This window comes from Aptenodytes patagonicus, chromosome 23 (genome assembly GCF_965638725.1).
Source record: "Aptenodytes patagonicus chromosome 23, bAptPat1.pri.cur, whole genome shotgun sequence".
Taxonomy (NCBI): domain Eukaryota; kingdom Metazoa; phylum Chordata; class Aves; order Sphenisciformes; family Spheniscidae; genus Aptenodytes; species Aptenodytes patagonicus.
In genome coordinates, this window is record NC_134971.1 from 2,918,650 (window position 1) to 2,929,174 (window position 10,525).

The 10,525-nt window shown below is 62.5% G+C and overlaps 1 protein-coding gene across 1 annotated transcript; it reads right to left on the bottom strand.

The window, feature by feature from the left end:
- Positions 1–3,296: 3,296 nt before the first annotated feature.
- On the bottom strand, positions 3,297–7,430 carry THY1 (Thy-1 cell surface antigen). Its single transcript, XM_076358520.1, has 4 exons — positions 7,368–7,430; positions 4,721–4,802; positions 4,249–4,584; positions 3,297–3,577 (listed from the first exon to the last, which is right to left on the bottom strand). The coding sequence occupies exons 2-4, from the start codon at positions 4,755–4,757 to the stop codon at positions 3,465–3,467; spliced, it is 486 nt and encodes a 161-aa protein (XP_076214635.1). The 5' UTR covers positions 4,758–4,802; positions 7,368–7,430; the 3' UTR covers positions 3,297–3,464.
- Positions 7,431–10,525: the final 3,095 nt, after the last annotated feature.

Genomic DNA, 10,525 nt, shown 5'->3' on the forward strand with positions numbered 1-10,525 from the left:
GGCGCTGAAATGCTCCTCTCGCATTCCAGCTTCGGGGAGGCTTAAAGGGGACATGAACCCAAGAGGGCTGGTGGCCCACAGCAAGGGGGTGCTGGGAGGGGAGGCTGCAGAGGCAGGGGGGGCTGTGGGAATGAAGAAGGATGACTGAGGGTAAGTGTGGGGAGGGGAGAGATTTGGGGAGGGAGATGGAGGTCCAGGAGGGAAAGGATGGATGGAGGGTTAAGAGAGGGAGCGGGGTAGGACACAACTTGGTGTGGGGGTCAGGGAGGCAGAAAAAGGGGGTGCCTGTGACTGCCAGTAAGGTCTGGAGCAGAGCATCAAGGTGGGGGGAGGAGGTGGTCTGGGTTTTGCCCCCCTTGGGGCAAGCTGTAGGGAGAAGAGCCCCCTAAGCCTGCAGCAAAGGTGGGCACGGAGCAGCCAGCATGGTGGTGCAGGCACAGGAGCACCCACCCCTCATGGCTCCGCGAGGACACCAGCGCACCTGCCCGGCACCACTCCCCGATGCCTGACCCGCCCAGGGCGGCACGGCCTCGTGGTACGCCAGCACCTGGGCGGCCATGACTCAGTGAGCACCTGCCGAGGATAATTAGGAGGGTTGCAATTATGGTGGCATTTTTCTCCCTCCTGCCTTGCTCCAGCCCTTAAACAGGGAGGGCCGCGTCTGGGCGTCACTCTGGGAGGCTGCTACGGGGTCACCAGCGGTGTTAGGGGGTGGTGGCAGGGCCCTGCTCCCAAACCTGAGGGTGAGCGTGCCCCACGGTCCCCGGCTCCCAAGGCGGCATCTTGACCCTGGGCAGGGAGCAGTACATGGCTGCTCTGGCTGCTCTAGAGGATGCGGGGGCCCTTGGCAGCCCCACAGGCAGCGTGCAGGCATGGGCACGCAGGCAAGACCCTGGCATGACAGGCGCACCACCCTGGGGCCAGGAGCTTTGGGACGTGTGTGCACACCCAGCCCCGCTCCCACACACGCTGCCAGCCCCGGCAATTCCCTCCCTGGAGGATGGCTGGGCCAGGACCAGCCCCGGGGTGCCCGCTCGTACCTACCCTGCTTTGCCTCCCTGCCGGCCCGGTGGGCAGCCCTGGCCCTGAGCTCACAATGGGGTGAGGGGGGGGCCTCCAGGACGGAGCAGGGGGGATAGGGATGGGATGGGGGCAAAGGGCCTAGGTGCCGGGGTCCATGCTCCAGGTGGGCAGGAGGGGGTCACCCTCCCCCAGGAAGGCAAGTCTTGCCCCTGCCTGCTTCTCTCTGCAGGGCTTGGGCTGCCGGAGGCCTGGGGGGAGGCACAGTGGAGGCTGCCCAAGAAAGGTGTCCCCCCAGCTGGGAGGCTGAGGGCACAGGCTGCCCCTGCCCTCACTGCAGGCTGGAGCCCAGCCCTGCCATGGCCCCTTGCCCCGCCGCCGCACACACGGGTGGCCGTGGCTCCAACACACAACCTAGGGTTTTATTGTGCAGACAGAGGAACACTCCTGGAGGATAGTTTTTTTTGTTGTTGCTTTTCATAGGGTTCTTTTTTTTCCCCCTTAACAGAATTTCTTTTACAACAAGCTGTGGAAACAACTACAAATGCTCACAAAAAAATGAGACTCGAGACGCAACCGCGCTCTGCCGTCTGGGCTCTGCGCCTGCCCCGGCACTCACCAGCAAGCCCAGGGAGCTGGGCGCAGCCAGACCTCAGATATGGCCTCAGCAGCACTAGACAGCAAGCAAGCAGGCAGGGGTGGGCATGGGTATAGGAGGCAGCTCGCGGTGTCTGGAGAAGGGCAAGGAGTGGGCAGCAGCTGCTGTGAAATGCTCTCAGCCGTGGTGGCACAGCCCAGGCTGCACGGGTAGCTCAGCGGGGCTGGGGTTCACCCCATGGACCCGGATGCTCCTGCCTGCATCTTCCCCTGCCCCCGTGTCCTTCCCTGGGTGACGGTGCAGCAGAGCCAGACCTCCGGTCTCTCTCCCCATGGCCGGCTGGGCTGCTCCTTGCTCAGGAACTGTCAGGTTTCGGGGAGGCCGTGGCAGCAGCCCACCAGCTCCTCGGGGTCCCGTGGGGCATCGGGGCAGGCCTGGGCTGGCGGATGTGGTTTGTGCTCTGCGTCCCTCTCTCCGCTCTCGCTGACTCCTGGGAACGTCCTGGGTAGCCAAGAGCTGGGCTGCCCTTAGGCCCTTTTCTGCTCTTAAATGGAGACAGGGAAATGCTGAAAGGGAGGAATGAGAAGGGAGGGGGCACATGGGTTCCTCCCAGCGGCATGGTGGGACTGGAGGAAGACTGTGCTGGAGGAAGGCTGCTGAGCCTACCCAGGGCCAGGCACTGGGATGTGTGCCGTGAGGAAGGATCGAGGCCCCCAGATGTTCCCTCAGGGAAGACAGGGTGACGGTGCAGAGGAGTCCCTGCGGAGACCTTGGGGTCATGCTCCCATAGCGGAGCCCCCTCCCCACCAGCCTGCCTGGATCCAGCTCCGGGGGCCTCGGGGAGGGGAGCAAAGGCAAAGGCAGGGCTGTGGCTAGCTCAGAGAGGCTCTGCTTGCCTCCACTGCGAGCGGGTGCTGGCAGCAATTCTCTCGTCACAGCTAAGGGCTGGTCCCCGGGGAGGGCAAGTGGTGTCTCGGGCTCAGGCAGCCCAAAGGTACCAGACGATGTCTGGAGGAGGCCTCACTTCCAGCTTAGCTGTAAAAAACAGATTAGGAAAAACTTGTTGCCAAAGCACGTTTGCAGTGAACCCCCTCCCAGGGCCCCAAAAGAGCCCTAAGGAGGCAGGGGCATTTGATGGGTGTCCCCCAGACCTGCTCCCCTCTCTCCTCCTAGCCCGGCCAGACTCAGCATCCCGCACCTCCCCTGCTCCCTCTGTCTCTTCCCTGCTTGCTCTGAGACAGGACTCACCTCGTGCCCCCTCCCACTCGTGGCAGCTCAGTGTGACTCAGGGCAAGAGGAGCAGGCTGAGAAATCAGTAAGTCACCTGGCTAGCGGGCAAGGCAGGTTGGGGATGCTGGCAGCCTCGTCTCCTCCGGGGGCTGTGGGCACAGCACCCAGCACAACAGGGACCCATCTGCACGCTCTCGCATCATCTCTCTCTCTTACCTGCCAGTCCAGCTGTCTTTCCCCAGTTGAGAACAGGCAAACCCCAAAAGTTAAAGGGACAGGAGAAGTGGGCTGCGTGGGGCTGAGGCTCCAGTGCTCCCAGCAGGAGCAAACCAGCCAGCCTACTGAGCGGGGAGGTGCGATAGGAGAAGCAACGCTGCCTAGCGGAGCCACCATGCTTCGGAGCAGGGCATGTGTGCATGTGATGGCAGGTCTCAGCACAGGACGGTGGTTAGCGTTAGATATACGGCTATATAGAGATAACACAGAGAGAGGTTTCACTTGTTCCAAATGGTTCAGCTTCTCTTTCCAAGGGCTGCGTTCTGGCGGGGGAGGTGGGTTTCCTGGGGTACTCGGTGTGTGCGTGCGTGTGTGTGTGCGTGCGTGCGTGCTTTTCCTCTCACAGGGACACGAAGTCCACGGCTTGCAGGAGAGGCAAGGAAAGGAGAAGCAGCAGGAGCCACGAAGTGTTCTGGATCAAGAGGCTGAAGCCGGCGCATTTCTCCAGTTTGTCTGTGAGGACAGAGAATGGGGAGGGAGAGAAGAGTCACAATGAAACCCCCCAGGAACAGGAATCAGGCTGGGTGTTGTAAGGGGTCCTGGGACTCAGCTTCTTGCCTTTTCTCTGCCACAGAAATGCAGCAAGTCCCATCCTGGCCCCTTTCCTGTTTCCCCTCCCACCTTGTGCCCATGTAGCGGCAAAGCTTTTTGGGGCACAGAGACCCTGGGAAGCATAACCCTGCCCGTGCCTGACTGAGGTGACAAGGGGATGGGCACCAGGTAAGACAAAGGGCTCCGCAACTGGAGGACTGCTCCTGCGGGACCTAAGAGTGGAAAATCCCCACTACGCTCCCACTCCGGACCACATACCTCTTCAGTCCTTCACCAGCAGACTTGTCCCCTCTGCTGGGACTGACTATGAAGCATCACCTATGGGAGAACACCTGGGCAATGTGCCTGAGGCGAGGCCCAAGAGAGGCAGGGGTAAGCAGTCTGAGGTGGGGCAGAGTGAGGCCATCTGTGGGACTGACTGCTCTGCTTGCAGTAGGAAGGGCATGTAAGGGTTGGGAAACATTTATGAAGCTCAGGGAGGGTTTGCGGACGCCATAGGGGGTTGTGGTTTTCTCTGCTGGCCTTGCCAAGCCAAGGAGCAGGTGGGAAGGAGGGGCTGAGGCCTGTCTCACCTTTGATGACAGTGATGTTCTTTATCTGGTTGCCGGTGTAGTCATTGGTTGCCTTCAGCTCACACATGTAGACACCCTCATCGCTGGTGGTGAAGCTCTGCAGGTGGAGGCACACCAGGTTCTTGTGCATGGTGACGTTGGCTCGGCTCCGGTAGATGTTCTCAGAGACGCTGATGGTGCTGTGGATGACGTGCTTCCTGTTGTCCTTGGTGATGCTGAACTCGTAGGTCAGGGGGTTGCTGGTTTTGTTCTCATAACGGCAGTCCACCCGGAGGCTCTGGCCCAGCAGGCAGGCACTCAGGTCCTTGATCATCTGGCAGTGGGCGGCCTGGAGGACTGGGAGAGGCAAGCAGGGGTTGGACAGGGAACGGCGAGCACCGGGGATGCCCATGCAGCCTCCCGGCCCTTGCCCAGCTGCTCTGGGCTGGGCTCGCTGGAGAGCAAGGAGGGGATGTGCGTCTGCCGGCTGTACCTGTCAGGATGACAGCGATGCCGACGGTGGGGTTCATCTCTCCGCTGAGGTGCCCGGCGGTGGCTGTCACTGTGAGGGGAGCCTGGGCAGGGAGAGAGAGAGGCGGTTAGTCTGGCCATTGCCCCGGCACACAGGTTTGGGCACTCGGTGGTGCAGACATGGGCACACATGGCACAGGTGGGCAGGCTGCCTCTTCTGCACAAACAATGCTCTATAGCCTGCTCCTCATCATGATGTCTGGTCCACTGCACAGGGACCGGCTGGCCCTGCAATGAGCTAGGGAATCGGGCACTGTGTGTCTGGCCGGCATCACCTTTCCATATCCCCAGGCAATGCCAGCCACGCTCTCTTTTCCTTGTCTGGATCCCCCATGCCAGACATTCAATGAGCGTGGCACAGACCTGCAGCTGCCTGCAGCGAGGCCTGCGTGCGCTGCCCTCCCCTCCTTCTGCCCGTGCCCAGGCCGGGTGTCCGGTCAAGGAATGGGCAGGAGAAATCAGGATGCGCCCTGGTGCTTGCATATCACGGCCAGAGGGCTGCAGCTCACGACGAACGTGCTGCCAGGTGAGGGACCCTCCCTTGGCGCCGGCGGGCGCCAGGCCTGCCAGCCCTCCTGCGGCTCCAGCGGGTGAGCTCAGCAAAGATGACTCATTGCGATGCAGTGAGGGAAAGGGGCCAAGAGCAGCGAGAAGGAGGGACATGGCAGCTGGACAGGGAGCCAAGACTGCCGAAAGACGGCACCAAGCCTCCAGGGGCTGAGCCGAGCCTGCCCGGCCACAGGGTGGAAGGGTTTTGGGGTGGCAGAGCCCACCCTCTGGGTCCCTGGCCCAGTGCCCGCCTCTCTTCAGGCTGCCTCCTGGTCTGCGTGGGTAAGGGGCGCGTGGATATGCTGTCAAAACCCCAGGGCTGCTGACAGTCCAATCCAGCTGAGAGGAATCAATTAAAGGTTTGCAGCCCAGCCAAGCAGCCGCATGGGGAATCCAGCCGCAGACATGCGGAATGGAGGGAGAGGGTGGGGGAGCAGCAAAGCAGATGCCGGGGCTGAAGGACACACCGAGCGCCCTGCAGCAGGTCCTCCAGGCTGGGGATGTGAGGCCAGGTCCAAGAGGGGGAGGTGAATTACCACCCCTTTGGGACTCCAGGCTGGCAGAGCGGACAGCAGACCCCCACTTTGCTCCCTCTGAGCCTGGCTAAGCATCCAGGGAAGAGCTAGGAACTGCCTGCACCGCAGCCAGCTGGATTTTTTTTTTTAGCATTTTTTGGGTCTTTCATGTAACATTCTAGGAGGAAATACCAAAACCATTTGCTCACTCTGAAGCTGTGAAAGGTCTCTATATCCGCAACCCCAAACCCTGGCCAGCACAAAAAATTCCCTTCTGTTTGGTCTTGACAAAGAAGAGGTTGCAAGTGGGGGCAAAGGCATGATGGAAGAGACTACCCGAGTCTCCTCTGGGTTCCTAGAAACTGGCCCCTGTCCCTTGCTTTGTCATTTCTCAGCTCCGACCCACTCCTCTTCGAATGTCCTGGGACACCATCTAGGTCACAGCCAGGCTTTCCTCCAGAAAATCAGCGCAAATAAGCTCCCAGAGAGGGGGGCTGCCTCCCATCTATGTGCCTAAGATCTACTCAGATCTTCTAGGCTCTGGGTTCACGAGCCCTTGGATCCCTTGTACCCCTCCTCTCCTCCTGACAGTGGTGCTGGGAGCAGAGCTAGCCAGGTAACTCTCGCTCCTGCACGATCCCAAGGGCTTTGCGTAGGGACGGCACTCACGAGGGCGGTAGTTAGAGCGACTCCAGCCCTTGCAGAGCAAAGCTTTCTGGCATGGTCTCTACCACGCGCTCGGGGCCACGCCACGGTGGTACCTCTGTGCCCACCGCCGGGACAAGCTAAGGGTGACAAACGGGCTGTGGGGATGGTGGTGGTGGTGGGGGGGGGGGTGTCGGGGAAGAAGAGAGCCAGACTGATGGGCTGAGAGAAAGCAAGAGCCCCAGGAACCTGGCTGTGCTCGGGGACAGCTGCCAGCAAAAGGGGGGTGCGTGGGGGCTCCCGGGGTACGCAGAAAGAGCGAGGCAGATGAGACGCCTCTGCCCGGGCCCCGCGAGGGGCGGGAGGGGTCGGGGCGCCGGCTGCCCCCCTTGCAGGGAGCGGGCACGCGTGTGGCAGCGCGTGGGAGCCGGAGGCGCGGGGCGAGGCTGGCGGGCGCGTGCGTGCGCACAGGCGTGCCCACGGAGGAATGCCGCAGTCCCGATCCTCGGGGGGGGGGGGCACCGGTACCGACGCGAAAAAATTGAGCGCGCCTCCCTCGGCGACCGCCGCCCTCTGGAACCCGCCTCTCCCCGGGGGCCAGGGGCGGGCAGAGCGTCCCGCCGCCGGGCGCCGCCCGGGCAGGGGCGAGAGGCTCCCGCGGCCCCGCCGCCCCGCCCGGGGGCTGCGGACCCCCCCGCCCCGCGCCCTCCCGGCGGCAGACGCGCGGCCCCGGCGGCGTGCCCCCTCCCGGCCGCCGCCGCCCGGCCGGCGGGGCCCTTCCCGCGGGGCGGGGGCGGCAGCCCGCAGGGTCGCGCCGCCGCCCCCGGGGCCGCCCGGTCGGCGGCGCCGCGGGGCGGAGCGGGGCAGCGCGGCGGCGGGGCTGCCCGGGGCGGTGCCTACCTGCCCGGCGCTGTCCGGTGCTGCCCGCGCTGCCGCCCGCGGGGCTGCCGGCGCTGTCCGGTGCTGCCCGCGCTGCCGCCCGCTCGCTGCCCGGCGCTGCTGCCCGGCGGGGCTGTGGGCGGCGCGGCGCTCCCGCAGTTTGGGAAGGGCCGGGCGGGCGGCCCCAGCAAATCAGTGCCGGGCGGCGTCACGCAGGCTCGGCCCCCGGCCCTGCGGCGCGGGGCGGGGGGGGGGCCTGCCTCTGCGGGCCTGCCCCCGCCCCCGCCCCGGGCTGCGGCCGCCCCGGTCTCGGGGGGGCCGGGCCCAAGCCCGGGGCGCCGGGGCGGGGTGCGGGGGGCCGGGGAGGAAGGAAGCCCCTTGGGCGGGGGGCGAGGGGGGGCACCGCCGCGGCGGCCCCTGAGCCTGGCCCGGCCGGGGCGCGCACCGGGGCGGGTAGTCCCGTTCGGCCCCCTCCCCCCCCTCGCCCCCCCAATTCCCTCTTTCTGCAGACTTGAAAGGGCGACAGATCCCCATCGCCATGGGAACATCACATTTTGCAGGAGAGCTGCCAACCCTCATCCTCCCCGGCAACGTGGGAATTGTTTTGCTGGGAAAGGAGGGTGCTTCGGAAGTGGAAAGAAGAGCTTGGCTTGGGCTTTGCTGAGGAGGGGGGAGGTATTCCCCCTCCCCAAATGAGTAGAGCTCAGGCGCCCGACGAGGCCAGCCTGCACCAAGTCACCAAAGACCCATGCAACACGGGTCTCCTCCACGTGGGAAATGGCGGCGGGAACAGCGGGAGACACAGCTGAAGCTCTGTCTGTGATGCTGCTGGCCACAAGCCTTAAGTTTTAGGCCCAGGGCTGGTGGCAGTGACGATGCAAACAAGGGCTTGCTCCCCACAGGCTTCCGTCAACCACATGGTTGGGAAGGGGCTGAGCAGAGCTGCTTCTGCACAGGCAAAATGTCTTTGAACCCAGAAAGGAGCCTGGCAAAAGACCCCTTCCCTGCTCTTGGGCAAGGTGGAGATGACAGGAGAGGAGGGCAGCATCAGGGAGTGGCTCTCTCTGGGGGTCGGTGTCCCAAGGCACCCCAGGAAGGAGCGGAGGCATGCAGGATGGCCTGCCCTGTCCTCACCTCCTCCCACACCCCCTGGCTGGGCTTTGCAAAAAGGGCTGGCACTGTGAAAGTTGATATGAAAAGTCATACTCTGCTCCAGCAGAACCCGATCCCAGGTGACATTCGAGTGCTGAGGTTTTGCAAGTTAGCTGTGCAGAGGGGTTTTGCTAATTCTACAAAATCTTGGCTTCGGCTACTCGCTCACTACACGGGCTGCAGGTGTGCTGCCCCAAACAGGGCCGGACACCCAGCCTGGCTGGGGGGGGGGGGCCGTGATGCCCAGGGAGTGTGCAGCAGGGTTCCCAGGGTGCTGCCATGAGGAGGGCAAAGGCCTGACCCTATCTATTGTGGCAGCTGGGTATCGAATGGACCCAGGCTGTGGGGTCATACACAGCTGCATGTGCACAGCGACACAACTACACTGGTGACCCAGGATGGTACAGACTGACAGTGCTGGCTAAGGACGGGATTAAAGGCATAGCAAACTGACACAGAAAGCCACCGCTAACACGACTGGAAGCAGATCAATGCAACGCAGACAAACACAAGAGGCATGTTGCCACGTTGTCAGGGTGCAAAAAATGCAAGCAGGAGGTCTGCATCCAAACACAGCTGTGATGTGGGGCAGCACATGTAACCATGTGCACACACATGCACGCACACACACGGGTCCCTTTTACATCTAGCCCCACATCTTCACAAGCTGTGTCTCCTCCACATCCCCACTCTCACCCCCAGCTATGTGAGCATAGGCAACCAGGGAAGTCAAGCTCGAATGGCTTTTGGAGGCATACAGTTGCCCAAGTCCCATTGCAAGAGATTTCAGCTCCCTTTAAATCTCTGGCTGGTGGTGCTGTGGAGACAGGCGTGATTGTGCAGTTTCTGGGCAGCGCTGGCAGCGAGCGTCCTGCCTAGGTATTTGCAGGAGGCTCCTTGCAGAGGTTCTCCAGCTGGATAGTCCCTTCACTGCAGATTGCAGTCTGGCTGCCGTCCATAAACCAGAGAAAATCAGTTCCCAAGTCACACCTAATGCAGAGGCCTCCCGATAGTGGCCAAAGGACAAGAAAAGGGTGGGGAGGAGAAAGATCTAATAATGACCGACAGACGAATGGAGAGGGGGGCACACAGCATTTGCAGTGGCAGGTGTCAGCCAGCCAGCCAGGCATAAACAGGGGCAAGGAGATAGCCAAACAGAGACAGTGCAGCACAGCAGTGCAGATACCAGCAGGCGTGGGTCGATGTGGCAGGACAGACAGACAGACAAGCAGGCAGAGGCAGGGCTCAGACAGCCCTCCTAGGAGCTCAGATCAGCCAAACTGCCCCTAGCTCCTGTCTGGAGAGAAAGCCAGAGCCTTCCGCTCTGCTGTAGTGTGTCTGGGGCATCACTGTTCCCAGTAGCTCAAGGACCGTTCCCACTAGCTGCAGGAGGCAGGCTGGGAGCAGAGGCACTGAGGGAGACCATGACTCGGGTGTCTTGTGCTGCCGCAGCAATTAAAACCTGGCCTTGCCCCAAGGACATCCTGCAGCAGGGGACGCCCTTCTTCTAGGAGAAAAGTGGTACACATCCTTCCCAAGAGGAACACCTCTCCCCTGCCCTCAGCCTACCCCCAAACACGGAAATAAGAGAGAGCATCTCTCCCTCCTGCTCACAAATCACTGCGCAGCAGTACACTCTAGGTCCTGCTCAAAACGTGACAGCAGGATGCCTATGCAGCAGCCGGTCCCTACCAGCAACCATTTGCTCCCCCAATACTAATTGCTGGGGAGGGGAGACATGAGGTCCCAGCCACCTGGACCTAAGAGCAGCACTCCTGGGGAGAAACCCCTGGCAACCTCTCCAAGGCCATTAGAGCTGGGGAGTTACGGGACGGAGAAGTGAGGGAGGACATCCGAGAATCAGCGCTATTGATCTGGCAGAGATCGCAGCTCCAGGCTTGACTGATGGAAATGCTCACCTGCCTTGCAGCACAGCGCCGGCCCTGCATGTCCCCATTCTGCCTGGCAGGCTGGCCAGGCCCCAGAGCTCCAACTGGCAGGAGGGCTGCAAAGGATTCATGCTTCTT

What these genes read in the sequence shown, in the direction of transcription:
- THY1 (XM_076358520.1), bottom strand. Translation starts at nt 4,757, where the DNA reads ATGAACCCCACCGTCGGCATCGCTGTCATCCTGACAG. An exon ending in CATCGCTGTCATCCTGACAG is followed by an intron (nt 4,585 to 4,720) that starts GTACAGCCGGCA and finishes TGCCTCTCCCAG; the next exon opens with TCCTCCAGGCCGCCCACTGC. An exon ending in GAACATCACTGTCATCAAAG is followed by an intron (nt 3,578 to 4,248) that starts GTGAGACAGGCC and finishes CTGTCCTCACAG; the next exon opens with ACAAACTGGAGAAATGCGCC.